Source organism: Leptidea sinapis, chromosome 10 (assembly GCF_905404315.1).
Source record: "Leptidea sinapis chromosome 10, ilLepSina1.1, whole genome shotgun sequence".
Taxonomy (NCBI): domain Eukaryota; kingdom Metazoa; phylum Arthropoda; class Insecta; order Lepidoptera; family Pieridae; genus Leptidea; species Leptidea sinapis.
The window spans coordinates 3914918-3933176 of record NC_066274.1 but is presented as its reverse complement, the minus strand read 5'-3'; the positions used below and the strand labels follow the sequence as shown (position 1 = coordinate 3933176).

The following is an 18259-nucleotide window of genomic DNA, read 5'->3' as shown; positions in this document are numbered from 1 at the left end:
CAATGATATTAAAAAGTATAGATAGGTTACTTAGACAACATTCGGTGTTTGTAAATGATACACTAACGTACACATGAATAATATAACATTGCAATAGCACACTACATTATGATCACACGTCAAAGAAGGATAGCAAATGCAGTTATCGCAAGCAAAAAAGAGATAAATCTAATTTGATAATTGCTTCGTATTTGAACAGAAAAATATAGAACAATTCATCGATATGGTTTTTAACCGTACACCATGATTTATGCCTAACAACGATTCGTTTATGAGTTTATCTAGTAAAAGTTATAAAGTAGTAAAACTTCATTAAATTAGGTAAATAAAGTGTCATAAATTAATTTAATATTATATATAGCCACTTTGATGATATCAATTATTTGTACATAAAATAATGAAAAAGATATAGATATAACAAAACAAAACCGAAATGTACAGTAAGGAATGTATTTTTACAATTCTACCAACGACGGATTCCAAAAAGTTTTAAGTTTACAATTATTATTTTTTGTATCTTATATTTTTTATGAATGTCTTTTTGTTGAGGGTTTATTATAATAAGATAATGGAAAAGAAGAAAATGATCCATTGATTCCTCTACAATTAGCAAGGGATATACCGAAAGGGACAGTGTTACTGAGAAAACTCCTACGTAAGCAGTTTCTGCACTCACTGTGTACGCCGCTGCCTATCCTAAAACTTGTGTTTGTAGTTTGATAGTTCAGCTACCTATATACGCACTTGTTTATTAAACATTATTACATTTCGTATTACATTCAGTGCAACAACGCCTTTTTTACATCATTTCCTAAAATACTACCTCGATCATCCCGCAACAGACAGCATCAATATTTTGCCGTTTCTGTACGTTAATCTATGTCCGCCCTCGAGACTCGAGTCTCGTTGTCATGGCGACGTATATTATTCATTTTGTTAGAGAAATAATGAAATCAAATAAAATTTTATGATTCAGGATTCCTTAACTATGTAATTCTCTGATTTTTTTTTACTTTCGTAATTAGTACATCTTCCCATAACGCAAGACGGCATTTTAATGTTATACCTATATCAAATTGTAAGAAATTCTGTCAACAACAAACGCGTGCGTACCGTTTTCGTATCGAGAGAGCGACTACGACCAAAGGGACCAATTGTCTCCATTTAGCCGATTCATTTTCGGCGCGCTAGTGACATATCTACCTCTTATAATACTAAAATATCATCGTTATAAACGTGACAAGTTGTAATCAAAAAATTCACGTCAATTTTATCTTAATACAAGTTACCGTAATCTTGATAAAACAATTTATTTATTCGCATTCCTATCGTAAGTTATTGTTATCGTAATTTGTTATATTTTTAAAGTGATAACCCACACTTCTAGGATTAATACACAAAAAAAATTTGAAAACAAAATTTCATAAGCGATGTGGGACTCGAACGCGCGATCTCTCGCGTTCCGTGCGAGTGCTCTTCCAACTGAGCTAGCCTTTCGAGTGACTTGTATGCTTTGTTCAAATTATTGGTGTTTAGATATTATAATGTATTTTAACGGCCCAGCGATATTTTTCGCCTGTTGCTATAAATCTTTACTGGCATTTCGCAACTATTTTTCACGTTTAACTCTAATTTTGTTTTAGTCATAGAGTTAATAATATACTAGCCAGAACCAACCTTAAACAATTCTCCACCATATCCTGTGTGTCCAAATCATACAACACTATTTTTGAAACGGTGGATGTTTTCGTTGGCAAATTACTGGAATTGAAAAGAGCTATTTTGAGATTGTTGCGAGAGAACGGATGAATTCACGTTCTCCAAATTACTCTAAAACTCCTCCACCGCGTCTGTCTGTCTATTCGCGATAAACTCAAAAACTACTGCACTGATTTTCATGACGTTTTCACCAATACATAGCGTAGTTCTCGAGGAAGGTTTTAGTATATCATTTCTTAAGTTTTTGTTTACATTTTGTATACGTTAACGATATTTGTTAGAGGTGTTGGAAAAAAATAAGTAGTCTGGAAGTTTTCATCGAAAACCCTTTGAGATATAAGAAAATAATGTATGGTGGATTAAAACTAAACCATCTCGCTTTACAATTAAAACATTTACATGAAATTAGAAATTCAGAACGTATAGATTATTAATTAATGCTTATGTGTAAGGTTAGTAGTTACTAACTCTTAATATTGAGCCATATCTTTGTAATTAAAAATTGGCTTTAGCTTGTAAAAATATTTTGAGAAGTGTTTCTAATCGTCATTTAATATAGAAAAAAAAACTGAAAAGTATAAAAGAACTCAATAAAGATTTAAATTATTACACCTCTTATGCAAACCTTTAATATTAATAAAATACTACCTATTGATAGGGTTTAAGTCGGTGCCTACCCGCTTGGGTTGTTTTGTACTAGACGAAGCTATTCCGCTATTACATTTAGCTTGGAAACTAGAGATGAATCATGTAAGTCGGATTATACATTTCAGCGTACTCGGTATACATATATGTACCGATCGAATTGAGAACCTCCTCCTTTTGAAGTCGGTTAAAAAAATCATTAAGATAAAGCCTTGCAAAGTTTAATTTTTTTCCCCAAAGACTTTCTAAGTATCGATTAAAGAAAGCTTTTCCAAATCTAACTGGTGTTTATAAAGTCGCGTGCTTATGTTGCTACGTTCACAACATAACATTATGTCCAAGTGGCGCGATTGAATTGTATACCACAGACTATTCAACTAAATGGAGACACATGAAATACAAGGGTACCTATACACACAAAGCATTTAGAAGAATAAGAGTCCAGTATAATGATACATACAGGGCCCTTATGAATCTTCCGAGATGCTGCAGCGCATCAGGTATGTTCGTCTAGGGTGGGGTCCCTGACTTCTTCGCTGTAATAACAACGAGAATCGCGACATTTTGGAGTCGATTGCGCAGCTCAAAAAATAAAACGGCTATATCTGACGATATCAGGAGCCCTATATATAAACGATGGATATCTGTTAACATGGAGAATAACAAAAAATAAATTGGACTTGTAATTAATATTATGAATTTTTATATTTTTATTTTTTGGACACCACACCCTTATACAGTGATGGTTTTCTAGTTTTTAAGTTTACTTTTAATTAGAATAAAGAATTAATGTTAACTATGGGAAGTAATTGGCCTAAAATAAAAGAATTATTATTATTATTTCCTTATGTATCCAAACCTAGAAAAATAGATACGCAATACTTTGTAAAAATACATACGTTATTTTTTTTTAATGTGTAAGCATTACTGTGTTTCGGTCTGAAGGGAGCCGTAGCTAGTGAAATTACTGGGCAAATGAGACTTGACATCTTATGTCTCAAGGTGACGCGCGCAGTTGTAGTGCCTCTCAGAGTTTTTGGGTTTTTCAATAATCTTGAGCGGCACTGCATTGATATATGTATAATATTGAATTTTGTAATTTTTATGCTTTTGCCCCACCAACTAATCTGAAAACGCTGTACATAGAGAAATTAAAAAATTTCCTTTATGGAAAATATATACAAGGGAATGTACAGGTTTAGACATCCTCAGAGATTCCCCATCTTAAAGAATTAATTTCAGCACATCGTCAAAAATTTTCGATCCTTCTCCGTTTCTCCAAAACTCTATGAGTATGATGGCGTACGTGACTCGCACGAGCCCGCACTAAACAAACACGGCTTCAATTGAAGTCTCCTATTTCCATGACGATTTAAAACATCGAATTTCACTGACACAGAAATTATTTAGTGACTAAAGACAATCTTAACTGGTGTCAAGTTGCGTTGCGGTAATCTTTTACAAAAATTACTTTAAAGTAGAGCGACTAAACAAATTTATAGAGCGAATATTTTGTCCGGCGGCCATCTTGGATTAAAAAATAATTTAAAAATTAAAAAACACTAGATAACTCACAACATTTGGATACTACTTCTAATATATAAAATTCTCGTGTTGCGGTGTTTGTAGTTAAACTCCTCCGAAACGTCTTGGCCGATTCTCAGAAATTTTGTATGCATATTGGGTATGTCTGAGAATCGGACAACATCTCTTTTTCATCCCCCTAAATGTGAAGGGCGGTCCACCCTAAAATTTTTTTTTTGACGAAATTTTTTTGTTTTTCCGATCCCTCTACGATCAACCCCTATTTTTGTATCGCGATTTTTATATTATTCTGTTCCATCCACAATTGTTTTTATTCATTACGGTCTTCCAAAAAATTTACAAATAGACATTTTGCTTACTATTCGGTTTATTCGGACGTATAACGTTTCCCGCGTTTATTTGCAATGCTGCTTGACATTCGAGAAACTTCAGAATTATCATCGTTTTGACAGTGTTTTCCGCGATATAAAATTTTACATATTCTTGGATTATTCTCAGTTATGTTTATAGGCCGATTGTAGTAAAAAAAATATTGTAAATTTAAAGTTTTGCGTGTACTTTTGTTACTAACAAAGTTATTTCTATGCAAACGCGCTCAAACATCAAAACAAATACTATTTGTGACCTAGACCGAAAAAGCGTGCTTGAGTAAAAAAGTGCTTCTAAACGCTTCAACAATGTTAAATGTATTCCGTTGACCGTGTTCTAAATACTATAATAATCGATCAACAATACATAGTAAAGGTTACGTTGACCAATCAACATCCCAGTTTTATCAATTAGTAGACGATTCTAGAATTATTTCGTCACTATTAATTACACTTATTAATTGAAGTACATTTTTTTGACTTACTCGTTTAAGGCATTAAACGACTTTAAAGTAACTGACTTTTGTGTATTTTGTTGCGTCACTTTGCATATATTGTAATTGAAATGATTTGTAAAATTAAATTGAAAATAAGAATGGTATTATTCTGTTCTGAAAAGAGCAACCTTAGAGTTTCTTGCTCGTTCTTCTCTAAGGAAATCAAAGGAAAGCAAAGGTATGAAAAAATGACATATATTTCAAGTTCAATTTACCTACGAAATAAAATATTTTTGTTTGTTTGTTTGACTATACTTAATTTCATACGATCGAGTCATCATTTACTTTAATTATAGGTAGTCCTTATTTTTGTGGACTATTTTAGACGTCGCATTAACATTTTAACCAGCCCAGAAAAAAAAGTACGTTCTTCATAGTCTAACAGCTTCTATATTTGTTTCAGGTATTATAAGAAAAAAAAACACTTGGTCCAATCTTAGCGATGATCACTGCCGTTAAAATTAGAAAAACTGTATTTGACATCGTCACAGGTGATGAAAGCTGGATATATTGCTACGAACTCGAAACCAAAAGACAATCGGCTCAGTAGGTGTTTCCTTTCGAGGATCGGCCAACTAAGGTAAAGAAAGGAAGAAGTCAAGGAAAAAAGATGATTGCCTCATTCTTTGGTCGGAAAGGTAATTTCGCGACAGCTGTGCTAGAAGATGGAAGGACAGTTACTGCAGACTGGTATGTCAATCGTTGTTTGCCTGTTGTCCTGGAAAAAATTCGACAGCAGCGCCCTCGAAGCAGGATCCTCCTTCACCACGACAATGCTTCAGCGCACTCCGCAAAACGGACTGTTGAATATCGAGATAATGAGTCATCCGCCATACAGTCCTGACCTGGCGCCTTGCGACTTTTATTTATTTCCAAGAACTAAAGATAAAATTGGAGGTATTCGCTTTACGAGCCCTGAAGATGCGGTGAAAGCGTACGAAAATGCCATAGAAGAGACCGCTAGGGAAGAATGCGCCCACTGCTTTTCTCAGTGGTTCCATCGAATGCGACGATGTGTAGAGAGGAACGGAGATTACTTCGACAAACAATAAAAGTATTGGCAACTTTCTACATTAAGGCGTTTTCTAAACATTTTCAGTGTTAGGTACCTATGTACTAGGGGCCAAGACATGTCTTGGTAGAACTTGGAAAACTGCCGGTAATTGACAAAGACAGACAGCCAGTCTGAGGCAAGAAAATCCTCGCAAAATCGCGCGGTTGTAAATTCGCTTTTTGACGAAGTATGTGTGGTGGGTTTCAGCTGCTCGTAACCCAGAACAATTCTGAGCACTCCCCGTGATATATGCGGTAGAAGATGCAGAGAGAACCCACATCTAAACGCATTTTTTTTTATTTATTATTTTATAGAACTATATTATTTTATAAACACTTTATTTTGTTATTCCATCATTTGATAAAACAGTTTGCGTGTTTGGTATTCGTGAGCACAGTTCATAGTTTCCTATGGGAAAATCATTATTTTCTTAAAGTAATCCTGAAACTTTTAAGCGTTCTATTTTTGTACCAAATATTATCTAACATCGAATTCCTAGGCTAGTCTGAAAGACTAGGTCTGAAAGCGTGTCTTTGTTCGGACTTTCATACGAACTTTCTTCCCCAATTTCAACCCGCTAGAAAAACGCTAGAACAAATATTTATTTATTTCTTATCAAGTGTCTAATACAAAGTTTTATGGCGTCATCTTTGATAATGATGTACTTTCATACAAACTTCCACCCCTATTTCAAACTTTCCAAACCTCTTCCAAGTTCAAGTCTACCTCTGTACTCAATTTCATCAAAATCTTTTTAGAAGTTTAGACGTGAAAGCGTTACAAACAAACTTACATTCACATTTATAATAATAATAATAATACTGACTCTCTCTTACACAAATTATCTTGCCCTTTGCCTAACTTAGGCAAAGCCTGTACTATAGGTGCAAGACAACGATATATATATCTTATCATATTCATCATATAAATGATTTCACCTACCGGGATTCGAACACGGGACCTCTAGCTCAGAAGGCAGAGTCACTAAACATTGAGCTATAGCGGTCGTCGGTATTAATCGTCGATAAAAGTTATAAGTAAGGATTCAATACCGGAAGAACTGCGCCTGACATGAAATACTTTGAATCAATTTAATTAACTGCATTCACATTTCTATATTTCCTTAATGACGCTGCGTAACAAGTTGTAAATGTGAGATCCATGACACTTTTCTATGAAAAGAGGTAAGCTGTCTCCACCTTGGTAGGTACTCCGTGTTGATTATTTTTCGAATTGATTCGTCACGCAATCTTATCAGATCAGTATAAGCGTATCTATCCGACTATTCAATTTGTTTCCTATTTGAAATCTCAATAAATCTGCATTAGAGATAAGTAAGAAATAAAAATCATTTATTCAACTTGGTCGAAATGATACTTATGAATGTCAAAGATTTTACCAACACTTCGGGAGAGTTGAACTTTAATGAGAAGAAGCTTTAGCAAAAAACTCATTGCCACTGTTTTAAATCAAAATTTACACCTTCATCAATTACAGTGGATTCTATTTAAACCAAAAGAATATTTTATACCTTTAAACGAGCAATTCTTATATATAATATATAATCTGAATCTCGACGCCAGCGATTGTCATAAAATTTAGTATACAGGGGATTTCGGGGGCGGTAAATCGATCTAACTAGGTTTCAATTAAAAAAAATGTAGTTTTATCCGTGTTTTAATGAGAAACTGCTACAATAACGATAGAATACAAAGGTAAATTTCGCCACTATATTATACAAGACTATAATAGCTCAGATGGCACATCGGGTGATCCGGAAAGAAGAATCCGGAAGACCCCAGTTCGAAGGCCAGTTAAATAAATAAAGTATTAAAAATGTAACGTTTATGCAAATATCTTATAAAAAGAATACAGTTACAATTAAACACGTTTTAATCCTAAAAAATGTATTTTATGTAAATACCTATTGTAATGGGCACGGCGTATCAATTACCATCACTTGAACTTCATGCTCGTCTCGTCCCTTATTGGCATAAAAAAAGTTCTTCCGTTTCGGTTCGATATTCGAATTGGAGCGATTATTAAAAATCGGCGCAGCTGCTTATCTTCTGTCAAGCAGTAGGTAATAGACAAGACGCACCATCAGTTAACGTCATGCCGCTCTTGTCATTTTTTTTTTTCAAAAGTCTCGTTACGTAATCCGCGATAAAGTTTGTTTTGCCTCTTTTTTTTCTGCAGTCATCAAGCAGTGGCAAACATATTGGTTGATCACGGATTATATACCAAGCCTTGAAAACCGAAAAAAAACTTAACTTTTAAGTATTTTAATATTAAAATACATATACAATATCGGAAGCAACAAAAGCGATGTAAGTACTTAATAGTTTTTAGATATATATCTAACATCGCTTTTGTTTTCACGTATATCATCGAAATTCTTCGTTATGTTCATTAAAACGCTTTCGTCGAGTAAACCGGTCCTTAACGATTTTTTCAACTTTAAATTTTCATGATATTTGCCTAATATTTCCTTTGTACGTTTTTAATTTGAAACGAGAGAGAGAACTTGATTCGTTGCAGAGTTCGACGAGTCAACATCTCCTCAGGATGCCTCGGGTCTGCGAAACACGTGTTGGATTGGTTAAAGGCCAATCTTGGCGCAACTAACACTTTTAATAACTCATAACATTTAGATAATCATAGATTTATGTAAAATAACGTCACTAAAATTGTGATCTAATTATAAATTGTTTACCAACACTCCCCGTCACCGCACGAGACAAACGGTAATATTTTTGTCTCGTTGCAACAATTGCGAAACAAACCGGTTATAAAGGGTTTTAAAACAATTATTTTAACGTTTACACTCCGAACGAATTCATCGATATAAGCCGATTTTAACCGTTAAATTAAAAACCGGTTAAAAGTAGGATACGGTCCTTAGTTTTTACAATTCTAATGCAATTCGCGCGGACGGAACCACAGGTAATGTTAATGTCATAATGCAATTATAATATATTGGCAGGAAGTAATTATAAGACAGTATAAATCATTTTAATCTAAGGTCGTGGAAAGCAGGAAAATCGTACAGTTATATTATCCTAAGGAATTTCCATATTTATTAGATTTTAATTAAGAAAGTGCAAAAGTTTATCGGTAATTACAATACAATAATAATTATTATTGAAGTAAGACAGAAATGAGAACGGCCGGTTCGATTCCTACCACGTACCAATGTGTTACGTACCAACGTTTAATCGAAGAAGTAAGTTTTTAAAGGTCTCAAATGACAGCCGATGATGCATATACCACACATATTTACAAGCCCTAAAGAGTGGGAGAATGTGTTAGCGGACGTAACGTCAAAATGCTAAATACCATCCGCATCACGTTGACGACTGGCATTCCACAACCACGCGGTTTTCAAGAAATATCTTGCCTCGCTTTCAAACTTAGCCGGATTATACTTCGTCGCCAATCGTATTACCACAGGTATTACTCTAATTACTGCTGTTTCAAACATGTTATATCAAATCACTGCACGTTTCATACTACACTAAATTTCAATTTTTAGTTAAGGCATATCCGCCTCTTATTACGTAGTATTTACATCTTCTTTGTATAACCTGCCTGATAATGCAGTGTCATTCAGGATTCTTGATTTGTCCGAAGCGACATTGTGACTGCAACACCGCAGTCACCTTGAGACATAATGGTAAGAATTACTTCAGCTATGTACATATCATAAAATAGTATTTATGTAAATATTGTTCATTGGATATTATTTTAAATAATACTTGCTCTGTGTCCTACTATCACATCATAAGATGTTCAGTATCAGTAACCTAGTACAATGTCACTAGCTATGGCGCCCTTCATTTAACGGAAACACAAATAAATATTACTTGTACGCTACTGTTTGGCGGGAGATTAATTTAGTCTATGTACATATCATAAAATAGTATTTATGTAAATATTGTTCATTGAATATTATTTTAAATAATACTTGCTCTGTGGCCTACTATCACATCATAAGATGTTCAGTATCAGTAACCTAGTACAATGTCACTAGCTATGGCGCCCTTCATTTAACGGAAACACAAATAAATATTACTTGTACGCTACTGTTTGGCGGGAGATTAATTTAGTCTATGTACATATCATAAAATAGTATTTATGTAAATATTGTTCATTGAATATTATTTTAAATAATACTTGCTCTGTGGCCTACTATCACATCATAAGATGTTCAGTATCAGTAACCTAGTACAATGCCACTAGATATGGCGCCCTTCATTTAACGGAAACACAAATAAATATTACTTGTACGCTACTGTTTGGCGGGAGATTAATATTTAGTCTATGTAAATATAATAAAAATAGTATCAAAGTAAACGATGTCCACCATATTTTCAGATTAAAAACTTTATTGTTAAAATTTGTGTGTCTGATAATTTAATGTTATCTTTCCGATCTTAAAAATTTTGTACTTAAATCAAATTTTAACAAATTTTAATAATGAAAAAAGCTTGAAACATTCATAATAATACCTGCTTGCTAAGTAAAATATTTATTTCCGTCTATTGCATGTCAGTTGGCCGCGAAGTAGTACTGCTTTCAAGTCAGGGTGTCCTCACGGCTTTTTATTACATTATATTTTTACTTTATGAATAAATAAAGCATAATATATGTCATATATAAATTTTTATATCTTATTTCCAGTATTGTGTTGATATTAATATGTTATTTTGTGAAAAAAAGCTTCACTAGTATAGTGGTTTCATAAATCCGTAAATTGCTATTATTTAAAACTTTGTAAAAGTTATCCTTACGTTAATTCAATTAACAGTATTTAAATGCTATGTAGGAAATAAGTACCTACACATAGTCACCTAATTCGCAATCTTTCTACTCTTAAACTACTTGGCCGATCTTACGATATTAATTATTTCTACCACCTTCAGCTACGACTAGGTAAATAGAATGCAATGAGTAGAAAAGTTGTCTCTCACCACGTCCCTTGGTTCGATCCTCGCCCGCCACGTACAAATGTGTTACATATTTTGTAATTCAGAATTATGTTTTTTCGACGCTTTGAATAAGTTCGACATCTGGTGGTCCATTAGAGCATGGACCGCGGTGATCACATACGATTAGATGACCCATTTGTTTTCTTCTTTGTCCTCTTTCATAAAAATAAAGATTTTTTTTAAAGCCAAGTCAAATAAACACTATTCAATTAGGCTTAAATTTAGCGCTTTAGAATCGTCACTATAAATATTTCTTTTAAATTACTGAATCTACCATATTACTATCGGAAGAAATGGAGGTCGTGAAAAGAACATACAAGAAACTCAACGAACAATAGAGTATTTTACAATGGTGCTGCATTCAATATATTAATCGTGTTTAAATAATACCAAATATTTCATAAAAAGTTATAAATAATAAACTGTAGAAATATTAATTATCGGTATCAACCTGTAGAGCTTGAAGTCATTGTTTGTGAAAGGATACTTCGAGAACATGATGGTCGTGATTACTGTCATAATTGGTAATTGCATCCAACAAATACAATAATTTATTAACTATAACACAGATCTGGTACCACAAGTAGCATCCATTCACGAGTTGACGCAGAGACCAGCCATCCCATATTGTATGGCGTTTAACTATGGTACCAGATAGCGCTATTGAAGATATTCTAATTGCAATGAGATACAAATTTAATTGAATTCTCATATCATACTTACACTACATTTCGATAGCATAAATTTTAAAACAAATTAAACGGTGACTGACACCGCTGACGCGACGTACTCACTAATTATATCATGGAGTTTCAAATTAATCTATATCTTATAATAATATTCTGTTACCAATATAATTATTTGTTTGTTATATATATAAGAGATAAAGAGAGAGACCTATATATTGACTCATCACGATATCTCTGGAACCATAAGGTGTAGAGACTTGAAATTTGGTAGAAATATTCTTCTCGCCGATTAGAGGACAGAGTTTACGAAATTCAACCCGCATTCTTTTTATTAAAAAAGAACAACGGCTGCTAGTAATCTATAGGTATATATTAGTATATATAATAGATATATACCGAAAAATTAAAAGACTTTCGTGGTAGTCGGATTTGCAAAAATAAGTTCGAGGAAAAACTGTCGAACAAAAACGTTTTTTACAAACGCTGCCTTATCGATGCGAGATACATGATATGATTGTATGTGGCAGCATAAGAACACCAATATACAGTTGCACTGGTGAATGCGGACAAAGTCGCGGATAACAGCTAGTTTATAAACAATAGTCATGTAAAAGTCACGCACGTCTTTGGGTTTTAAAAGTACAAAATCACGTCGCATAAAAAAGCCGAAATGACTTCATAATAAGCTTCGACTGCTGTATCTATACATTGCCGCATTTACTCCAGTTGTTTAAAATATTCTTGGTCAATAAGAAGCAATGTAAAACATTTAATTAGTTCAGGTTACGTACGTTGAATTTAAAACCCTCCGAACCGGGTTTTGACTGTTCAGTGACAGTTGCCAAACGACTTAGGAGAAAAGTGTGCTTACATTGTCTCTAAGCACACATTTGCCGTTCCGCTATCAGTCTGCGAATGATATGTCCTTGTAATATTATGTGTGTAGAACGTCATTGGATAGGAAAGCGTATCTTTTTGTTTAAATTGCACCCAATGTCAATGCCAATTTTGAAATGTAGGAAATTATTTTATCAGAACCTTGCTAGGGAGATCTTATCTTTTATATTTAATTACAATTGTTGTACATATAGATTTATGGGCTTACCAAAATATTGATATAAATATTTGTATCTATTTAGGTATAGGTACTATTAAGGTCAAAATTCCGGTCTCGGTATAAGGTATCACATATTTTATAGGAAACGCGTTTTTTCGAAACTCCTGGGAGTTATTCGTAAGTAACATCCACGTAAGTAATGATATTAAACAATCATGAAATACAAATAACCACTCATCTATCTACAGGGCCGAATAACGACTGATTCGTGCCTCGAATAAACCACTTCAATAGCCCTGGTAACGCCAGTTGTCCAAATAATACACAACCCTTTCCTTAATCCCTAACACTTTTATCCTGGCAAGCTTAGCCGGTACAAGTTAAGAATAAACCGCGAGCGGCGACATCTATGGACGTATGGAGTAACACACATACACATGCTGTCAAGTAACCGCACGGGAATCCTGAGCATCGGAACATTTAATTATTAATCCAGAAAATCCAAGTATTCCTGTTTATTTGCCGCCGTGAGATCGTAGTGATTTCTTCGTTAAGTGTCCTGCGAAATATATATATTGTGGTTTGCCAGGCGAATATGGAAGAACCCCCAAAATAAAGGGTCTTGCAGAAAAAGTGAGTACCTTCTATTCCTTTTATTCCAATGATCCCTGTTCTGTTCTACTGAGTACCCCTTTAATAAATACAGTCCACTCAAAATTCCCTGGCGAAACCAAGCGTTTTATTATCTAGAAAGCTTAATTAACTTAAATTATTTTAAATGTTAATAATAAAGTTGATTTATATATAATATATTATTCTACTTCTTTACAGTGTGTGAATTGATCCACTTATCTATTGTATTCAATAACTCTTGTGGATTTTACGGTTTCGTGCCTCAAAAGGAAAATACGGAACCTCTTTCGAAACACTTTGTTTTCAGTCCCTCTGTCAAGACCTTTATCTCGGCAACGCATGGAAGTATCGAGTTGAAATAAAAACGATATATTCAGGTTTAAAAATCAAACTTCTAAGTTAAGGTAAAAAAAAGAGATGAGCCGTTTATGCCGCAAAAAACGTATATTTCGACCCTCTCAATATGTACCTATAATTTTTTATACAAAATGGATTTTTATTTTAATATTCATAAAGTCAGACTCGCACGTGTCCAATTTTTTTTAATTTATTGAATTTTTATGTGTATGTTACACGTGCCTAAGTTTAAATGTTTTATTTTGAAAATGTCGTTAGGAGATAATATTATGCTTAGTGATTTGACTGTTTCTTAATACAGATGTTTAAAATATTAATAATATTTAAGAATAAACAAATATTTATTTGTTATATAATAATAAATATTTATTTATTCTTAAACCCATTTATTTTTATTGCCAAGCAGAAGGTGTGAAGAGTATAGTTCACCTCTGGAAGCCTATCTTGGACAGCAAGAATCTCTTTCCTTTGGACTCTACATAATTAACTCTAGAGTAGAGATGAAACGGATATCCGGTATCCGGCCTATCCGGCGGCCTTAATACTATCCGGCCGAATACCGGATAACTACCTACTATTCGGCCGGATAGGCATCAGGCCGAATTAAAAAAATCTGTATAAAAATATAATTAGTTTTAGTTGTAAATTTTTAATCACACCATAGTAAATGAATGTAATAGAAAAAAAAATAATTAATTAGTACTCATACTGCACTAAAGGCAAATTATGGTGGATTAATACTATTTTCTCTGCATTGAGAGGTAGCAAGCGGTTTCGCTTCTTTTCATAAATAAGGCCAGCTTCAGAAAAAAGTCTTTCGCTGTACACACTGCTGCAATGTGCTGAAAAATAGATTTTGGCAAACTTTGTTAAATTTGGGTATTGTTTGGCATTAGCTGCCCACCAAGAATAAGGGTCACGATTACGATCAATTCGCATTGACTTGAGATAAAATCCAGCTCACAGGTTATCGCGTTTCTTTCTTCACGTTGAACCTGGTCAGTATTGTTTTCATTTACTACCTCATCAAAGCAATCCCAAAACGTGTCATGAGCTTTGCGAGATAAAGCTGGTGTTGAAGATGAATTGCTACTTGAGGACTCTTCACAAGACATTTTCAAATATTCCAATAAGATCTCCAAACGGCTAAGATCCGCCGGATATCCGACGGCCGGATATTCGGCCACATGGTTGGCCGAATATCCGGTATCAGGTATCCGGCCAAACTACTATCCGTTTCATCTCTACTCTAGATTTCTCCGGTATGTTCACGACCCACGTCCCAACACGACGCCCATGATGTTATACCATGGGAGTAATCACTACTCCCATGGTATATAATATACTAATAGGTAAAAACGCATTAATTATAACGAGATAATCATAACGGACTTACGAAAGAGATATTTTTATTCATTGAAATGATTATGGTAATATACCACCAGTACTACCAGTCGTATTACTATTACCAACTTCAACGGAGCGTCGTCATAAAATTTGAAGATAGAGTTGAGAGTTTATCACAGTAGATAATTATAGACGGCAATACAACCAAACATATAGTAAACAACCCTAAAGGTAGGTGCCTACTCGAAAACACCTTAATTGGTTACATGTTTATTATATTCGATACCGTATTTAAATACCTACTCACTCTACGTAGGTACTAGGTAGGTGGTACGCAGTGTAATACCTACTTAATACTCACGAACTAGTAAAAAAAGAAAGACTCCGCGCCGTGATATTAGCAAGTCAAGGACCTTTATGCTAGTTTGTGTGCGGTTACGGGGGATACACAATTTTTTCTCCCTTAAATAATCATACATCCACTAATACTTCTATTAATTAGTTTTTACACTTTTTCACAACGCACGACGCCATTTTTAAAATATTGTATTGCGACGCAAACTGATCTGTCACAGACGATGGCAAATCTCAAAATGGCGGTCGATCGGCTTTTATTAGTGTACGTGTATGCGTGGGGCTATGTATTTACACGTTTACCGGCTTGTTTTGGTGCCTCACTGTTATGTAAGGTGACACGAAGTCCTTATTTTTTTACTCGTCCGTGTTAAAACTATAATATTAAAACAACCAAAACTCCTACAAAGAATAGCGAAACAACAATTACGTCAACAACTACCTACGTCATTCCTCTATACCTACTTAAACGAGACTCCCATAGAGATTCAAAAAGTATATATAGGTATAAATAAAAATAAATATAAGTCATCATTAAAAAGTACTTTTTACAAAATCCTTCATTAATATAGGTAATTTTATCAGCGGTAAGCTAAGTAGACAACTAATTTGTAATTGCTAACATTTAGTTGATACCTAATTATTTTTTATTTACATTTCATTGATTTCTATACTACTTTGTTTGATCTTTATTATAATAACTGTAATTGAAAATAATTGTTCTTTTCTTTTTAAATATTATGTAATTTATTTTTAAGCGGCTTGACACACAGATAAGCTTCCTAAAGTTGAAGTGTGTGTTACTATATTGTAAGCTTTAACTACATTGCATTTTAAATAAATATTATAAAAAAAAAAGAAACCTGTTATAGTTATTCAATTTATAAATTAATTTAAGTAGGTACTTAATAAATATTTTGTTAAGTAAGGTGGTTGATATAATGTATATTGTTTTATATTCAATGTGTAATTATTATAACATAACTCATAATTATAACTCGGAGAGAAACTTGTCAATTTGTGAACTTTCTATTAGCATGACACCCCAACTTCATCCGCATCAAAATTCGTATCAATCTCCCTTGCGTCCCCTTAAAAATATCCGTATAAAATGTAGGTACCCTAGCTATAGGCTATATTAGAGTACTTTTGACAACGTAATGTGCTAAATTTTCTAATTATTGGATGTGTAGTTTTAACTTTCAACGCGTGAAACGAACAAAAAACTCATATACTTAGGTACCTAATTATAATATTATCACTCAATATTTTAAATTGTATTTTGTACTGTTTTAGTCTGAACACTTAACAATAATCTAGCCCGCTCCTTATGGTAATCATATAAAATTAGTTGTATTTTCACAATCACATATTCTCATCAAGATCGGCCCAGCCGTTCTAGAGTCATATTAAAATAACATACCGATTACCGACCAAGACTACATACAGATTTAGAAATAGAAATTAGAATAGATACTAAACGGTATTCCATAATATTTGAGAGTTAATAGTAGTCGCAAGTCGCAACTACCAACGTAAATTGCCAACATTAAAACATGTCTTTTTAGTCAAATGTACGCATATAATGCAACTAAATAACAAACGTATTAGTCTAGAACAGCAGGTTGTTTACTTTGAACGACCACTAAAACTGGTCGGGTTATATTCGTGCCGCTCGAAGTGGTCTACGTGACTAGCGGCTCCTTTGCAATGGTGTCGTGGCGCCAAACGAATTACGGCCTTATTGACTTTCGCATAAACAGATTCTGATAAAAAATACCTAGCCAAATAAATGATCTTCAGTAATATTCCATTATAAACTTATATAACATAATTAATAAATAGTTACGTAACTGAAAAAAATAACACGTGCTCAAAAGTCAAGAATCAGCTGATTTTTATCGATACTCACCCCAAGAGAAAACAAAACTATAAGACAGTATGAAAGCAGCAATAATACACTTTACAGCACACATTTTGATTCATGAAATTGGAAAAAACCAAAGGTAAATGCACATATACATCAAATTATTTGTACGAGTATCAGTCCCACGTCAAATGGGGGCGCACCTCCCGTACAACCGCACGTCGCGCGTGCTTGGCCGAAACTAAATGAAATATTGCAACGCGAACGCTTCTCGTTCTCGACCTACGGCGTACGGTGCTAAATACTATTTATTCATTGAAGGCGATTCGCGTATCTTCATTGTACAATCACTGTAGGTTTTATCAACGAGATCTTGTATTCCAATTCCACAGTCCACACAACAATATAATAAATTATCTTACTATCAACATTTTTAAGCTCAACTATGTACATTTTGTAGGTATAAATTAATTATACGAAATAATTTTTTTACCTTTGAGTTTGTGAAATAAAATTATTATCCTGCCGAATAATTGAAGTCAACATTATCTCTTATTACTAATATAACCTATATAGGTACAAAAGGTACAGTACGATTAGGGCTACCATTCGTTCGGATTAATCCGGACATACTTTTAGAATTAATCTTTACGAGATAGGTTCCTACTAAATTTAAAGGAGAACAACTAGAAAGTCCGAACGTTTATCGAATTGTTCAGGTCTTTTTAAATTACCCTAAATACGATGCATGTTATATATTTAATTAAGTAGGTATTTAATTAATGGTTACTGAAGTAGGTACCTACCTTGGTAGATTGGTTATACTTCATAGATATTTTAAAGTAAAACCTACTTTTTTATGTTTTCGTTCTACCTTTACAGGTAGAAATAAATAATAGAAAGTAATTTAGGCTAAGTTCATATGGCCGCGCGGTACCGCGCGGAACTACGAACCGCGCGGCACAAGATCAATATAAACGATAATTATCGTCTACATTACCGCGCGGTACCGCACGCCAACGCGCGGCGCGCTCTGACCCGCGCGCAAGATCTAGAACCGCGCGCTGCCGCGCGGCCCAAGTATTTCAAACCTGTATCGACCTGTTCAGTTGATCCGCGCGCCTTGAGACGGAAAG

At 33.9% G+C, this 18259-nt stretch overlaps 1 protein-coding gene across 1 annotated transcript in view; it reads right to left on the bottom strand.

Moving 5' to 3' along the window:
* The window catches only part of LOC126966499 (protein cueball), a 47999-nt gene extending 30625 nt beyond the window's left edge, over nucleotides 1–17374 (bottom strand). Inside the window, exon 1 of the mRNA XM_050810603.1 lies at nucleotides 17169–17374. Coding sequence (XP_050666560.1) covers nucleotides 17169–17232 — 64 coding nt within the window. The 5' untranslated portion in view covers nucleotides 17233–17374. The remainder of the gene's footprint in view (nucleotides 1–17168) is intronic.
* Nucleotides 17375–18259: the final 885 nt, after the last annotated feature.